Raw genomic sequence first — 17,421 nt, 5'->3', positions numbered from 1 at the left:
AAGATTTTACAACAAAGATACATCAAATCGTTGATAATAGATAATGCTAGTACAATTAACAATGCTCTTCACAGAACACAAAATGTTAGAACAACAACAAGAACAAGGCTTTCACACGCCCTTCTTGTGACGTTTCCTTACTGGCTGATTTGGGCAAAATGTGGTGCCCACATGCGGAAAAACTATATCGTGTCAACTATGCGCAGTTTCAACATACAACAATTTCTGAATCCCACCTTGAAGAGATCCAAGTTTTGAACTTCGAAGCTCAGGGCCATAAAAAGGAACGAAGTTGGTGAATGTTGTGGTATAGTATACTTTTGGATCCAGGACTCCTTCACATTATAACTCTTCATAACCCACACATCAATTGTGCTGTTAGAAGAACAAACTGCCACAGAAAGACACCCTCCTAACACCCCTAGTTGATAAGTGTCCAAGAAACTCTTCGGCCGATGATTCACAACCACATGACATTCAGGTTTCGGAACGACTCCAAAATTTTCAATACTCAAGTCAAATGATACAATGTCCATCCTAGAGAAGATGGGAACTAGTCCATCAGGTTGATCTTGGTGGGGCACTATCCAATGAAGTGAACCATTGATGAATGTTGGAGAACAATCTTGCCACAAGAGCATGATGGGGGCATTACCCATACTTCTCCATGAACTGCTGCCTAGTGTATAAACTTGAACTACTGACTCTAAACCATAGGATGAACTACATTCGTCCTTGTAAAATAACACTTCTACCACCTTGAATTCTTGCATAGAGACACAGAAACCAAATCCCAATAGAGACTTTGCAATCCCACGTGTGGGGAATGTTAATTGAGGGAGTTTCATGTGTTCTCTTGTTGCGGGATTAAACATGAAAATGTGCCTATTTCGATTGTAGGTCGAAGACAAGCATACAAGACCATTGCAAGAACCAATCACTCCAAATGGGGATTTAATGAATGGAACATCAAATGTCGTAGCCTTGATGATGTGTTCGGGGAATTCGTCCTTGTCATCTTCCACAAAATACAGTTCTTTTCGACCATGTCTGGAGTGAGGTAGCATGATGATGTTGTTGAGGTTGGTTTGAGTTCTTCGGACAAGATGCTTGTATGTGAATTGAGAGTTAGAAATTATACAACACCAAGTTTTGCAAACGCACCTGCATTGAATAACAGATTTAATGGGAAGCCATGAAAGAATGTTGGCAATGATATCATGTGGGAAGATGTCCATCGTTCATCGATAGAACAATAACACCAGAGAAGAAGGTGAGTTCTCAATTGGATCAATTTACTTGAACATGTAATTTTATAATATTGGTGAACATGTTTGCAAATTTGTATCATCCCCAACTGAAATATCAACTTGACAGTTAGCATTATCTCTACTATTATAATGAGAGAAGGCTCAGAGTTTTAGGTGGATCGATGGGTCCCACATCAAAGCTCTGCATCACTGTCTTCCTCAAAGATTACTTGATCTGGAAGATGTTGATTTACGTATCACTTGGAAGTGCATTAACATAAATACGACAGTAAGAAGAGGTAATACAAAAGTGTGTAAACTATAAAAATGAGTCAAAGTAGATTGACCCACTCTAGCATTCCCTGTGATAACTCAACCAAGGGTGATCCTATAACAGGAATGGGTGAATTACTATTTCGTGAGCTGAAAATGAGTTATTTATGATTCCGGCTCTTTCTCATTTTAATTACCAAAACATGAACAATCACATTTTCATTAAAAAAAAAATTTGGAACGAAGTGACAATTTCGCAGGTTCAAAGTGAAATTGCCACTTTAAAAACCTCTGAATTCGTTATTGTTCACGTTTTGGTAATTAATATGAAAAGTGAGCCCAAATCGTAAATTTGTCAAAAGTTGATCACTTTTTCATAAATATCTCTACAGGAATAGCTTTAGGTAGTGCATAATTCATGGTAGGTATGGAGAATTTTTCCATCTTTAATAAAATATTGAGTCTCTTATTATCTACATTATTGTCCTCAATGTATTTCCTTTTATTTAAACAAAAACCAATTTGTCAACCTCAATGTATTTCCTTATATTTAAACAAAAGCCAATTTGTCAAACAAGGAAAGAGTTGCTATCCGAAGCTATGTCCCATTCCTATAGCAACGTGCAGTGTCTATGGGGCACATTTTGGTTGGTGATTAAATACATCGGGCTGCATGCTTTATAGAAAATGGCTTGCTTAGGAGTCTGATGTGTTTTAAAATCCTAACAAAATGTGCCACATAGACACCGTTTCTATTCTAATGAGAATGAGACACCATAAATAATATGTCCTTTAATAAGGACCCCAAAAGGCTGCCTTATTTAAAAACCACATTAAACTACTCTGGCCCGTAAGGAAAAAATACGATGGTACATGCACCATGAGATCATATCTTTATGATATAGTTTGCAAAATCTACAATGAAGATTTATTACCAAAAACTAGTGGCCACATTTATGAAATTTACATAAGTAGCCCAAAGGGGAGCCTTATTTAAAGAACTCAATAGAGGAGAGTTCTGTTGACAATATCCTAGACAACGCTCTAGACAAATCATTTTGTCTTATATGAGTTAAAAGTTTTTGAATGGGCGGATTTTGTGTAATGATGATCTCTATGTTAAGAGAATCTTTCTTACAAAAATATCAATCAATTCTGAAATTTCTAACCTTAATATATAAGTTGAAGAATCATGAACCGTCAATTTTTTATCGTTGGTTTGTAACCACTTTTTATGGGGTTAGAAGTTTCAGAATTAACTGATTTTTTATGAGGATGATCTACTCATTATAGAAATTATCCTTACAAAAAATCAACCCATTCAAAAACTTTTTAGCCATATAAGACAAAACTCTGTCTAGAATGTTGTCTAGGATTTTGTCAAAATAGCCTGACCTATATATAGGGTTAAGTTCCGTAGATAATATTCTAGACAACATATTTTGTCCTATATATGGGCAAAAGGTTTCAGACTAGAATGATTTTTTGTGAGGGTTAATCAACCCTTTCTAAAATCATTAGCCCCGATTTACAAGTTGAAGAATCATGAACCATTCATTTTCACCTTTAGTTTGTAACCATTTTTCATAGGTTTAAAAGTTTTAGAATTGGTTGATTTTTTGTGAGGATGATCTCCTCACCATAGAGATCATCTTCACAAAAAATCAGCCCATTCCTAAACTTTTTTACCATATAAGACAAAACGTTGTCTATAGAACCCAGTCCATATATATACGGAATGAATTATTTTTTTGTGAGGATGATCTCTATTGTGAGGAGATCATCTTCACCAAAAGTCAACTAACTCTGAAACTTCTAACCCCATCAAAAGTGGTTTACAAGTTGAAGAATTGTGGACCATCAATTTTTACTATTGATTTGTAAACCACTTTTGATGGGATTAGAATTGGCAACCGATCAAGACCATATCTATAGGTTTGGGTTCCGATAACTCATGAGAAAACACATGCCCCCAATAGTTTAGATACAAAATCCAATTGTTGAGATTTACACATCTTAATATCACATATCTCGAAAATACTTATTTCGAGGATAAATCTTAATCATTGGATTTTGTGCTTAAACAGTTGGAATCATATGTTTTTTTCATGAGTCAAGGGAATCTAACCCAAATATATGTGAATACGAAAATCTAAGACATCATAGGGATGCTAGCATTATCCACCATATTCATTTTTCAATAACACATTTACCCATTTTATCTATTAGTGAAAAAGACAAGGGTGTGTTGGTCATTTACATGATAAATGCATTTTTTATGCCCTCAATTAATATATTTATTATGTTGATATTGATTGTCAATAAGACATTTAAATTCAAAAACTAAAATGTTGACTCGCATTTATTATGAAAAGATTAAAATACCCTTATCTTTTTCATTAAAAGATGAAATAGGCAAGGGCATTATCGCAACGTAAATGTGGTGGATAATACAAACTTCCCCACAGTGGATCAGGTTCCTAATTTTGTTGGTTCGTATTACTTATTATTTTATTTAATAAAATTAGTACTTGACTTTGAACCGAATGGAAAGGGGGAATATAAATTGTTTAATCTATCTCAAATCTTATGGACAATAAGTATTTGTTGTGATACTAATATACTAATATAAATTGATTCATTGTAGGTGAAAATTAGAGACACAACCCCTTTTACTCTTGTGACAGTCGCATTTTTTGTGACAAAAATTATGATGATGTGTTGTGCAACAATTATTGTGCGGCCAATGAAAATAAAAGCGGGAGTTGTATTCCTGTTCTAGACAGTTCTGACCCTTGTTAGCAATTTGGAATATGGCAAAAATTTGATTCGTGAAAAATTCGAGTTATATTCGATTTTGGATTGCAAAAATCCGGTCTAAAATTAAGCCAAAAAATGAAAAATATGCATCATATGCTTCATACGTGTATTATCTATTTCATTTCAAAAATTTGAAAATAGACAATTCGGCCATATGATAGTGATGTTAATAGTAATGGTGCTGATGAAATTGGTGATGGTAATAATGATGGTGGTGATAATGAGGACATTGCGATTATTGTTCCATTGGTTTTTTAAAGAAGACCAAAGTCAAGGTACAAATCATTAATTTGAAAAATTAAGGTGTAATCTTGAATAAATGTAAAGGATTATGTCATTATTTTTTTTTAAGGATAAAAATGACATTTGTTACATAAAAATGTGGATTCCTCTAAAATTTTGAAGCCTTTGACTTGTGTTACACATCACAGCTTACAAGTTTAGACTTTGCACCATACAACAAGTTATAAAAGTATTTTTTTTTATCCAACAAGTTTTATAGAAATTCGTAAAAATCACATTTTATTCTTTTCAAACTTAAAATCAGTGAATTATTCAAAATAATTCAATTATCCAGAGAATAATACTTTCATTGGAAAAGGCAAAGAATTACGAATTTTCAAGAATTAAACGGGAGATAGCTAGCAAGGGTTTTGACTTGTATGTTGTTGCGTACTTGAACTTATGCAAGTGGAGGAATCATATATACATGGTTCAAGAAATGATGATAGGGTCGCTTCTATTATAATAATGTTAATAACCCGTTATGGGTTCACTTGGTTGGTTTGATTCAAATCTTATGCACAAAGTTTATTTGATTTGATTAATCTGTATGTAAAACATGTGATCATCAAAACCCAATCTCAAAAATTTGGCATCGACTAAATGAATCGTGTCCCTCCATCTCTTATTTATTTAAGTGTGCTCATATCATTACCCAACCAAATGTATGTTTTCAAAAGCAAATGGGAGTTTTGAATTGAAGACTGGCTTTTGAAGTTGAACATTAAATTGAGTAAGGGGGAGGGCACAAACTTGCCTCAAAATTATCAAATTGTGACTCGAATGTTATTTATCGATTTCTTTTGTTTATTACACATTGGGACGACTCCTCGAATGTTTGATCTGTCTCCATTGAGATTAAAAATGGATAAAGTAAAGAAAAATAAATCATCAAAATAACAACAAAAATGGACGAGGGTTGAAGACAAATTTTTTTTTTGATAAATATAACTTCTATTAATAGTAAAAAGAGAAGAGGAGGCTGAGATAGCCCCCACAAACAAAACCAAATAAACAGAAATAAAAGAATGGACGAGGGTTGAAGACAAATTTTACTTTTATGAAGGTGAAAGTAATCCCATTTGGGTGGCTAATGGTCCTTTCATAGGATGGGAGTGGGAGCGCAGCCAAAATTATAAAAGAATGAACATGAAAAGGAGCTGAATCAAAGTAAATGAGGCTAATGTAAGCTTGAATAGAGCCATATGAGTATTCATGATGGTTCCTGAGTGATGGAGAAATTCTACAAGTAAGCCACGCATGTGTGAACAAAAACAGTAATGAGAATAATGGGTGCCTTGCCATCTATGTTCAAAATCTTTACTTCTACAACTACAACTTGGGTAACTTTGTATACTCTATTTTCTTGTTTCAAGCCTTAAGAGAAACATCAGTAATTTTTTTTTTTTGGGGGTGTTAATAGCACATTTTTGGGTCACATGAATCCCATAAATGAATTGTAACATACTAACCATGAGAATGGCACGTGGAGTGCACACAAACATGTCTATATATTGTCTCACATTTAACGATGTGTACTCTACTCTTAATCTGTCATATAGGCAACTATAGAACCCAGACTTATCTTAAATAAGTGGTAAAATCACTTCAACAAAGAAAACAAGTAAAGACAATTAACTATCAATTTTGAATCAAATAAAAAGATAATTTAGGTTGTAAAGAAATGTTCTCCTGAAAGTTTTCGTATAAAAAATTAATATTACCTGGGTAATGCTATAATAGATTGGAATCGGAGAATAAGAGGAGGTGGCCTGCACAAAAGCAAGAATAGGAGGCAAGACTACAGCCTAGAAGATGACCATGTGATTTTGTTTGCATAAGGACTAATTTTTCTGCTTTTCTACGCGTATTGCAAAGGATAGGAAACAAAATCTCATTACAGGAGATGATGACACATCACAATTTCGTTCAGCCTGTTTTCTAAATGTTGGCAAAGATATCCCTGTTTTCTGAATGTCGTCAACAATATCTTCTCATCTTCCCAGCATGTCTTGTAAGACTCAATGCATTTAATCTAAAATTGATGCCTTATTAAGAAACAATTGTACTAATTATTTGTCACAACATGAGGAAACATATAGCACACGTGCTAGAAAGCTTATTCTTTAACGGACTCTCTATTTAAAGAAAATGTGGCATAACTACAAAGCATATGTAACAAACAATGTTGGAACAGCTAACAAAGATACTTGAAGTATACATAACATGTAATGCTAAAACATTTATTAAAGATCTCCACATAACAAAAGTTTTACAATAAAGATACTTCTACCATATCTAAAACAAAATGCTACAACATTTATTATATCTCTTCACATAACACATAATCCTAGAATGACATTGACAACTACAAACATCAACTACTACAACTATGCTTTCCTTACCGTTGCCCTCTTACTCCAGTGGTTGATTTGGGAAAATAAGGCTCCTGACGTATGGTAAAGCTAGAAACAAATTAGAAAGTAGACCAGATTCAAGACGCAACAATTTCTGAATCACAACTTGAAGAGAGCCAACTTTCCCACTTTCAGCATTATAAGATACAAGATCTTTGGAATCATAAAGTAGTAAAATTTCTCCATTCCTTCGTAAGCAAACTGGCATATCTAATCCATTACGCAACCAAGACGGCATTCGTTGTGGTATGCTTAACTGTTTGATCCATGACTCCTCACTATAACTCTTCATAACCCATACATCAATTGAGCGGTCAGAAGAACAATCCACCAGAGAAAGACACCCTCCCAACACCCCAAGTTGATACCATGTCGAGATAGAATGCTGTCGATGGTGCACAGACACAACAAGTTCAGGTTTCGGAACAACTCCAAATGCTTCAACACTAAAATCAAATGACACAATTGCCATCCTTGAGAAGATGGAATTGGGACCTTCAGGTCGAGTAGGGCCGATAGTAATCCAATGAAGTGACCCATTGACGAACGTTGATGAACAAACTTGCCCGGATAGTGTGTCGGGTGCATTACCTATCATTCTCCATGAATTGCTTCCCAGAGTACAAACTTGAACTACAGACTCCAAACCCAGAGACGAACTCGATTCCTTATAAATTAACACTTGTACCACCTTGAATTCCTGAGTGGAAACACTAAAACCGAATCCTAACAGAGATTTTGCGTGCACACATGTGGGGATTGTTAATTCAGGGAGCTTCATGTGTTGTCTAGTTGTGGGATTAAATATGTAAATTTGGGTATTTCGATTATGGGTAGGAGAAATACATAACAACCCATTGCAGGAACCGAAGATTTCGAATGGGGATTCGATGAAAGGTACATCAATCCTTGAAGCTCTGATAATGGGTTCATCGATTTCCTCCCTATCATCGTCTTCCAGAAGATATATTTCATTTCGAACCGAGCGACGAAGAAGTATGATATTGGGGTTTGCTTGATTTGTTCGGTGAAAGTGCATCATAGGAAATTGAGGATCAGAAATTAAAGAACACCAAAATTTGCAGACGCACTTGCAGTAAAGAACAGATCTGATGGGAACCCTTGAAAGAATGATTGTGGTGATGTCTCCTGGAAGGTTGTTCATGGCTCGTTCTTTGTTGCTTTTGCAAGAAAATCTGAAGAAGAGTCTTGATGAGAGCTTAACAGAGCTCGAAGTCGTCAAAAATGTGATTTGGGCGTCAAAATGTCATAGGATAAGTATCCATTTTAGACCAACATAGTTCTAGAGATATTTACGGGAGTCCAACTAGCCTTACTAAGTTAGTAAGGATTTCACCCTTACTAAGGGCCTTTGGCTCACCTTGTGACATTTAAAAACATGATTCGATACTTTAAGATTGTAAATGATAAAATTCTATGAACTTTAAATAAAAATAATTTTACAAAAATTTATTTTTTACTGTTGAATTTTAATTTTAAATTTTAAAGTTATGTTGAAGTTTGGAATTCATCCCTTTCAAAACCTTGGATCAAGTCAAAATTTTTTTTTTTCTTTTTATCTTAATTTTTCTAAATTTAGAGGGATTTGGTGTTGGAATGCTATTGTGGAAATCCATTTGAACAAATTGTCCTTAATAAGGCTTAAAATCGATAAGGAAATGTTTCTTTATTTACAATATGAAAAATTGTTGGAGTGACCTTGACATTGATTCACATTTTCTTGGTGTGGAGTTGAACACAAATCAATAGATATTTCTCTTGTATTTTGTTGAAAAGTATCTATGATTCAGTACACACATCCACGAAGCAAATTGAGAATGGGTGTCAATATTGAGGTCACTCCAACATTATTCAAAATGCAGGTGTGTTAGTTTGCATAGAACCATTGGTTCTTTTCACGTCTATCTCCAGGAAAAAAGAATAATCATGATTTTTTAACGATCCTGTAGGCACCGAAATTTTGATGAGGCCTTTACAAATTTTATAAATAAAAATCCCTAATTTTATTAATGGGCTTCAGATCCAAATTGAGTCCATTAACTAGGTACGTGCTCTTACAAACTCGGGTTTTAGACTTTCGCAGATAAAACCCATAATCTAACAAATTCAAGTGATCCACACATTAAGTATTGGGCTTTACACCCAAGCAAATGAGTTTGGCCCAATAATGATCCATAAAATCCTTAAAATGGGATTTGGACAAATTTAGCCTTTTAAACAAATCAATTAAACCTCTTTAAATTGTGGTATAATTGAAAAGCTAAATTATTTTGAGTCTATAAATACAAGAGCCTCTCTCATTAAGAGAGGATCTGGATCATTTTATTTGAGAAGACAGAAACTTTCCCTCTAAAGAAGAAGAAGTTTTCGAGCCCTCCTCTAGAGACAAAACAAGGTTCTTCAGAAATCCGTACTCCAACTAAATAGAAGATCAAGCATAAAGCCCTTCTCCGGAAGTCAAGAAAACATTCTCAACCGATAAAGCGCGAAGTCCGGAGAGAAGAAGATCTACAGAAGCCTCTACAGAAGATCAAGCACAAATCAAAGTCACCGTCCAAGCAACCTTCTCAGCCGATAAAACACGAAATCCAGAGAGAAGAAAAGCTACAGACATCATCACTATTTTTGTACTTGATTGTTAATCAAAGGAAACACTGGAATCTATATCCACTTTTCATCAAAAATCAATAAAATAATTTATGATCATATTTTACGGATCTCAAGGTAGATCCGTTGAAATTTATTGTCGACAGACCCCCTCTGACATATGCTGGCTAAAACCATAGTTTCCTTGAGATACACAATTACATATATTTATGGGGATGTACAGTTGTGTATCCAGAGGAAATGATTCCAGCCCATGCTATGTTAGGAGCATATGTTAGAAGGGTCATAAAAAAATCCCAACTCAAAAAAGAAAAAAAAAAAAAAAATTTCTATGAGTCTATACACACAATCACGTCATATGAGTATTTTTTGGAGTTAGTTTAGAAGAATGGGTTTTGAGCATTTAAAGCATACTAGAAACTGGCATAAGCAAACACACAAGTATCGAAAAAGTTTGTTTGTAATTTAAAATATTACTCATGAGTTTTCGAAGATTACACAGTAAAATGACTATTTTTGTAATTTTGAAAATCATCCAATGTGATTGTTGAGTTTCAATTTTCTTGATTTTTGACAAAAATAACCTTGATAATATTAAACCTAAATGTAAAGGTGAGGGCATCTGTGGGATCCGAATTTTGGTGTAGAATCACTTCTACTCCATCTTCTCTCATTATAACTTCATCTTCTCTCATTATAATGGTAAAGAAGTGATTTAAACATAAGTTCCAACATTTTGATAAAGATTTGAGATACCTACTTATTATCATTCCCAAGTAGCTATTAATTGCTTGAAAGGGGAATTCCACATTCCCTAGAGAGAGAGAGAGAGAGAGAGAGAGAGAGAGAGATACTCAAATTAAAGTTCTCATTCCTAGTTTTTCTTCCATCCAGGTTGTCTTTGATTTCAGAGAGATCAATAAGACTGCTAATCTAAATGTATGGCTGGGGCTATCAATGGGTGGGTTTGGGTCGGGCTTAATTGAGTCCCAACCCAATTCTAAAGACCCATGGTCTACCTAGACCAAACCTATACCCCAATCAGGCCTAAGTCGAATAAGCCCTTACAAAACCCTAATAGGTTTGAGCTAGGTTAGGGCCATATTAAAATGACTTGAACAATGTTTTTAAAACCAGAGCAAACTGACGGTACGATAGGATAGGACTAGGCCCACAAGTTTCTATGGGTTGATTCAATAGAAAAAAAACTCAATTTTATAAAAATCAATTGGCTAGTTCCACTGGTTTAACTAGTGACCTGGCCAATTTTCTAAACGAACTAGTCTAATTTTTGGGTGACTTCTAACATATCTCATCACAATTTGGTGAATATTTGACTTAAGGTATTCTCTTATAAACTAATGGATAATGATCGAACTTAGAAATATTTTAATTCATCGGTCCATATGAATTGTCATGTTGAAAAAATAACACTACAACACTCTAAAATACAGACCATATTTAAAAAATCCATGCTTTGAAAATGGTCTTAAATTTTAAATTCAAATCAAATTCCAACAGTAAAAAATTTTGACTTTTTAATTTTTATTAAAATTATTAAAATCTTGTAGTCTACATCCTATGGCATTGGGTCATGTTTTTAAACATGAAGTTACGTGGTTTTGAGAAGAAATAAAAAATACTTAATATTTCATTTTTAGGTCCGACCGACTCAGTCAATCATAAGTATCAATGACTTCTCAGGTTTTTAAAACATTGACTAGAATTCAATATTTTTAATTAAAAAATATATTTTTTTAAATAATTTTTGGTGTGTGAGCAATCGAATTGAAATTAATGTCTCATTTAACTGTTGATGGTTATAGATGAGTGTTAACCTAGTTCTTAAGTTGTAATTGTACAGTGTATGTTACTTTTATTTAAGTTTTACTAATTCATTTGAGTATGTTATGAATATAACTATAAGATATAGTAATGGGCCAGGCTGGGCCTTAAACAGCCCTAGCCCAACCTAGATTTTATAGGTCAAAAATTATTGAACTTTTTTTTTTTTTTTGCTAAGTTGAAAATTATCGAACTTAATCCAACCTTCGCATGTTAAATATAGATCCCCTAACCAGTGTTTTGTTGGACTACAGATTTTCTTTTAGGGGGACTGCTGTTAGCAGACAAGGTTTAAGAACTTGAAGATTGCTGATTTTGGAGGGAAAATTCTAAGGATCTTAGTTTGAGGTTGAAGAAAGAGCATTTAGGTCATTCCTTATTAGTTTATGAGAGAAGACAAAGTCAAGCGAAAAGGTAATGCATCTAAAATATTCATCAAAACTCTTACATTTGGCTTGACCTCGTTTTTCTCAAATAGACTAATGTAAAATGACCTTAACACCCTCATTCTTCAAATGGAAATCAAATACCCTGTGCTTTATCTTGTCAAAAGCACTCAACTTTTGGGTAAATTTTTTAACCTAGTATTCAACTTTAAGATTAATTTGCTTTAACCTTCAAACCAAATAAACAATATTTGAAGTAGAAGATGATGACAGTAAACCCACTATTAGCAGGATCGAGAGTTAAAATTAAAATGACAAACAAGTACTTGTCAAATCAAAAAGAGAATTTAGTACATCAAAATAAGAAATAGTGAGAATTCTTGAGAAAAAGAGAAAGAAAGTGATTCATACATCCCTTGCACAAAAAGCAAGATTAGGAGATACGACCACAACATTGAAGATGACCAAATGATATTGTTTGCATAAAGGCTAATTTGTTATGCTTTTCTACATGTTTTGCAAAGGTTAGGAGACAAAATCTCATTACAGGAGATTATGACATGTCACGATTTCATTCAGCCCGTTTTCTGATTGTTGTCAACTCTATCTTCTCATATTCCAAGAATTTCTTATAAAACTCAATGCATTTGATTTTAAAACATGTATTATACATGCTTTAAAGAATGTGGCATAACTACAAGGGAAAATTATCAGAAAAAATCAAATGTAATAATTATTTAACAAAGAAGTACAAATTTAATAAAAATACGAAAAAGGTAATAAACCGGCCATTCAAGGGCCGGTTTTTTTCTCTCTCCATTTTTCTTTCTCTCTTTATTTTTTTAATTTAAAAAAATCAAATTTTTTACACTCTAACCGCCATTCAATGTCCTCTATATTTCTCTCTCCTCTTTCTCTCTCTCTTTTTAGTTTTTTAATTAAAAAAATCAAATTTTTTTCATTCCAACCGACCATTCAATGTCCTCTAAATTTCTCTCACCTCTTTCTCACTCTCTTTTTATTTTTTTAATTAAAAAAATCAAATGTTTACATTGCCATTCAATGTCCTCTAAATTTCTCTCTCCTCTTTCTCTTTCTCTTTTTTTTGTTTTTTAATTAAAAAAATCAAAATTTTATATTCTAACTAGCCATTTAATGTTTTCTAAATTTTTCTCTCCTCTCTCTCTCTTTCTTTTTTTTTTAAATTAAAAAAAACGAAATTTTACATTTTAAACGGCCAATCAATGTCGACTGAATTTCTCTCCACTCTTAAAAAATCAAAATTTTACATTCTAAATAAACGGACATTTAATGTCCGCTGAATTTCTCTCTCCTCTTTCTTTTTTCAATCCGACCGTTATGTAGCCGTTTTTTAGTCATTTTTTTTACTGTTATATTATATATATCTCTGACACTCATTTAAAAAAAATTCTGAGAGAAATTCAACGGACATTGAATAGCTATTTAGAATGTAAAATTCTTTTTTTTTTTAATTTAAAAAATAGAGAGAGAAAGAGAAAGAGGAGAGAGAAATTCAACGAACATTGATTGATCGTTTAAAATGTAAAAATTCATTTTTTTAATTTAAAAAATAAAGAGAGAGAGAAATTTAGTGAACATTGAATGCCGTTTAAAATATAAAAATTCGTTTTTTTTTTATTTAAGAGAGAGAGAGAGAGAGAGAGAGAGAGAGAGAGAGAGAGAAATTTAGAGGACATTGAATGGTAATGTAAACATTTGATTTTTTTAATTAAAAAAATAAAAAGAGAGTGAGAAAGAGGAGAGAGAAATTTAGAGGACATTGAATGGCCGGTTGGAATGAAAATTTTTTAATTTTTTTAATTAAAAAAACAAAAAGAGAGAGAGAAAGAGGAGAGAGAAATGTAGAGGACATTGAATGGCCGGTTAGAGTGTAAAAAATTCGATTTTTTTAAATTAAAAAAATAAGAAGGGAGAGAAAAATGGAGAGAGAGAAAAACCGGCCCTTGAATGGCCGGTTTATTATTTTTTTTTCGTAATTTTTACTAAATTTGTACATTTTTGTTAAATAATTATTATATTTGGTTTTTTTTATTATAATTTTCCCTAATTACAATGCATATGTAGCAAACAATGTTGGAACACAGTTAACAAAGATTTTAGAACAAAGATACTTCAAGCATGTATAACATGTAATGCTAAAACATTTATTACAGATCTCCACGTAACAAATGTTTTACAACAAAGATACTTCTACCATATCTAAAATAAAATGCTACAACATTTATTAAATCTGGTCCCATAACACGTAACACTAATGCTGGAGTGACATTGGATTTACTGTGATTTTTACATTTCTAACGTGGAGGTGCACACATAACCACAACATATCCAATGTCACCCCCAACACGACTCAGCACATAATCCTAGAATGACAACAACAAACACCAACAACATCAACTACTATAATTACGCTTTCCTTACCGTTGCCCTCTTACCCTAGTTATTGATTTGGGAAAATAAGGCTCCCGACATGTGGTAAAGCTAGAAACAGATTAGAAAGTTGACCAGATTCAAGACACGACCATTTCTGATTATAAGATACAAGATCTTTGGAATCATAAAGTAGTAAAATTTCTCCATTCTTTCGTAAGCACAAAGGCATTTGTGGTGGTATACTAAATTGTTTGATCCACAACCCCTTCACATTATAACTCTTCATAAAGCATACATCAATTGATTGGTCAAAAGAACAATCCACCAGTGAAAGACACCCTCCTAACACCCCGAGTTGATGACATGTCGAGACAGAACGTTGTCAATGATACCCGACAAGTTCAGGTTTTGGAACAATTCCAAATGCTTTAACTCTTAAATCGAATGACACAATTTCCATCCTTGAGAAGATAGAATTGGAACCTTCGGGTCAAGTGGGGCTGATAGTCATCCAATGAAGCGACACATTGACAAACGTCGATGAACAAACTTGCCTGAAGAGTGCTTCAGGTGCATTACTTATCATTCTCCATGAATTGTTTCCCAGAGTACAAACTTGAACTACAGACTCCAAACCCAAAGACGAACTCGATTCCTTATAAATTAACACTTGTGCCACCTTGAATTCCTGAGTGGAAACACTGAAACCGAATCCGAACAGATTTTGCGTGCACCCATGTGGGGATTGTTAATTCAGAAAGCTTCATGTGTAGTCTAGTTGCGGGATTAAATATGTAAATTTGGGTATTTCGATTATGGGTAGGCGTAACCAAAGACTTCGAATGGGGTTGGGGCTTCGATGAAAGGTACATCAATCCCCGAAGCTTTGACAATGGCTCATCGATTTTCTTATTATCATTATCTTCCAGAAAATATATTGCATTTCACAAAGAACCACGAAGAAGTATGATATTGGGGTTTGCCTGATTTGTTCGGTGAAAGTGCATGATAGGAAATTGAGGTTCAGGGCTTTAAAAACCGGTCTGGTTATGGAGCTAAAAGTCAACGCTAGTAGTTCATCACAATTAATAACCTTTTTTTTTTTTCCTTTTCCGAGATCAAATTTTTGAAGGGATGATAGATTTATGGGAAAGTAAAGCATTTCAAAACAATTAAAAAGTTGTTAACATGTGATTTTGGTGTCAAAATATTATAGGTTTAATATCAATTTTAGATTTTAGATCCACAGAACTACTGAAGATATTTACAAGAGTCCAACTAACCATACCAAGTAAGGATTTCACAGTTACTAAAGGTCTTTGGGCTCAACTTGTGGCATTTAAAAATGACTTGTGCTGGAGTGAACTCAAGCTAGAACCCCTCAAGCTGGAACCTCATATCACACTTTGTGACGTGAACTTGTGACGTGAAAGTGAATAGGAATCATAGATGCTTTTTTACTCGTATCTCAATGTAAAGCACTTATAGTTCCTATATACTTTCATGTCAAGAAGTATACTATGAGGTTTCTTTAAAAATATGATCTGATGCTTCAGGGTTGTAAAGGATACAATTCTATGAACTTTGAAAAAAAGAATTTCAAGAAAAATTAATTTTCACTGTTAAAGTTTAATTTTAGGTTTTGAACTTATGTTGAAGTTCAGTAGTTATCTATTTTCAAAACCATGGATCAAGCCCAAAAATTATTTTTTGAAATTATTATATTTTTTTATCTTAGTTTTTCGACGAAATTTAGAGGGATGTGGTGTTAGAATGCTAATGTGGAAATCCATTTTTGCAAAATGACCCTTACTAAGGCTTAAAATCTGGTAAGGAAAATATTTCTCTATTTTAGATATGAAAAAATGTTGGAGCCGTGCTGGAGTGACCTTGACATCGATTCACACTTTGCTCACGTGAAGGTGCACACAAAACTGTAGAAGCTTCTCTCTCGTCTCTCAAAGAAAAGCATCCATGGTTCGGTACACACATCCAAATCAACAAAGTGAGAATTGGGAATTGGCATCAACCTTGAGGTCCCTCTAGCATTATTCAAAATGTTCGTGTGTCAAAAGTATTAATTCTTTTCATGTCTAACTTAAGGAAAAAAAAATTATGATTCTGTGCACATTATCACGTTAGAGGAATATTTTTTGGAGTCAGTTTATAACAATGGATTTTGAGCATTAAAAGTATACTATAAAGCAGCATAAAAAATACAAGTGTATTAGAAAATTTTATTTGTAATTTAATATACTAATTATGGGTTGTCGAAGATTACATAGTAAAATGACCTTGATAATATTAAGTCTAAATGTAAAAGTAAGTATAATGAGCAAAAACTTTTAATGCATTTCTCGAGGCAATTCTAATTAGGTCAATTAAATAGGATTTTTTTTCTTCTAGATGTGAATTTTGATAAATTAGACTAAATTATTAGAATCCCAATGAAAAATTAATCAAAATAAACTATAAATTTGCTTAAATCGGAGTTTGAGACATAAACTTAGTAAACAAAAGAAAACAAATCCTTTAATGACCTTTACGTCACTGAGGCTCTATAAATACAAAACTTAAGAAAATTTTCAAAAATTTTCAACTCTTACGTACTTTTCTTCTCTAGAAATAAATCATAGCCTCTTTCCGTCTTCCGACTGGATTTTCGATTACGTGGAGGATTTGTTAGGTTTCGACGTAAAAAAGAAAAACGATTGCATCGTCGCAATCTTCAAGGGGAACCAAAAAACTAAGATTTTTTTTATCACATTTGATAGGAGAACTTCAAACCAAATCAATCTTCCAAGTTCTTCGAGGATTTCGCTACAAAGATCTAAGGTAAGGAACTTCTAGATCTTCCTAATAGTCATAGTTTTCCATGCATGTAGTTTTCGATTAAATAATCTTAAATGTTTTGTTATAAATTAAGGGTGCACAATTCTTTGATTCGATTGACTCATAAACTCATTCGACCCACATACCAGCTTGGTCAATCGACCATTTATCCCAAGAAGAACTGGAGAGTGAGCAACTCTTGGGTTCGGTCAATCCAGGATCAAGCTCTATTGACCCACCTAGAGCCCCATATACAAAAATTCAGAAATTTTC

At 33.3% G+C, this 17,421-nt stretch overlaps 2 protein-coding genes across 2 annotated transcripts; both read right to left on the bottom strand.

Moving 5' to 3' along the window:
- Window positions 1–182: 182 nt before the first annotated feature.
- Window positions 183–1,238, bottom strand: LOC147390322 (F-box protein At3g07870-like). The gene has a single exon (XM_086457832.1). It carries the CDS (start codon window positions 1,236–1,238, stop codon window positions 183–185), a length of 1,056 nt encoding a protein of 351 aa, XP_086313958.1.
- A 5,575-nt stretch (window positions 1,239–6,813) lies between these two features.
- Window positions 6,814–8,298, bottom strand: LOC147390321 (F-box protein At3g07870-like). The gene has a single exon (XM_086460175.1). It carries the CDS (start codon window positions 8,205–8,207, stop codon window positions 7,041–7,043), a length of 1,167 nt encoding a protein of 388 aa, XP_086316301.1. The 5' UTR covers window positions 8,208–8,298; the 3' UTR covers window positions 6,814–7,040.
- Between the last annotated feature and the right edge of the window lie 9,123 nt (window positions 8,299–17,421).

The sequence above is a fragment of the Akebia trifoliata genome, chromosome 11, assembly GCF_017979445.1.
Source record: "Akebia trifoliata isolate Shusen 1 chromosome 11, ASM1797944v1, whole genome shotgun sequence".
Lineage (NCBI taxonomy): Eukaryota > Viridiplantae > Streptophyta > Magnoliopsida > Ranunculales > Lardizabalaceae > Akebia > Akebia trifoliata.
This window is presented reverse-complemented; position numbering and strand designations above follow the sequence as displayed.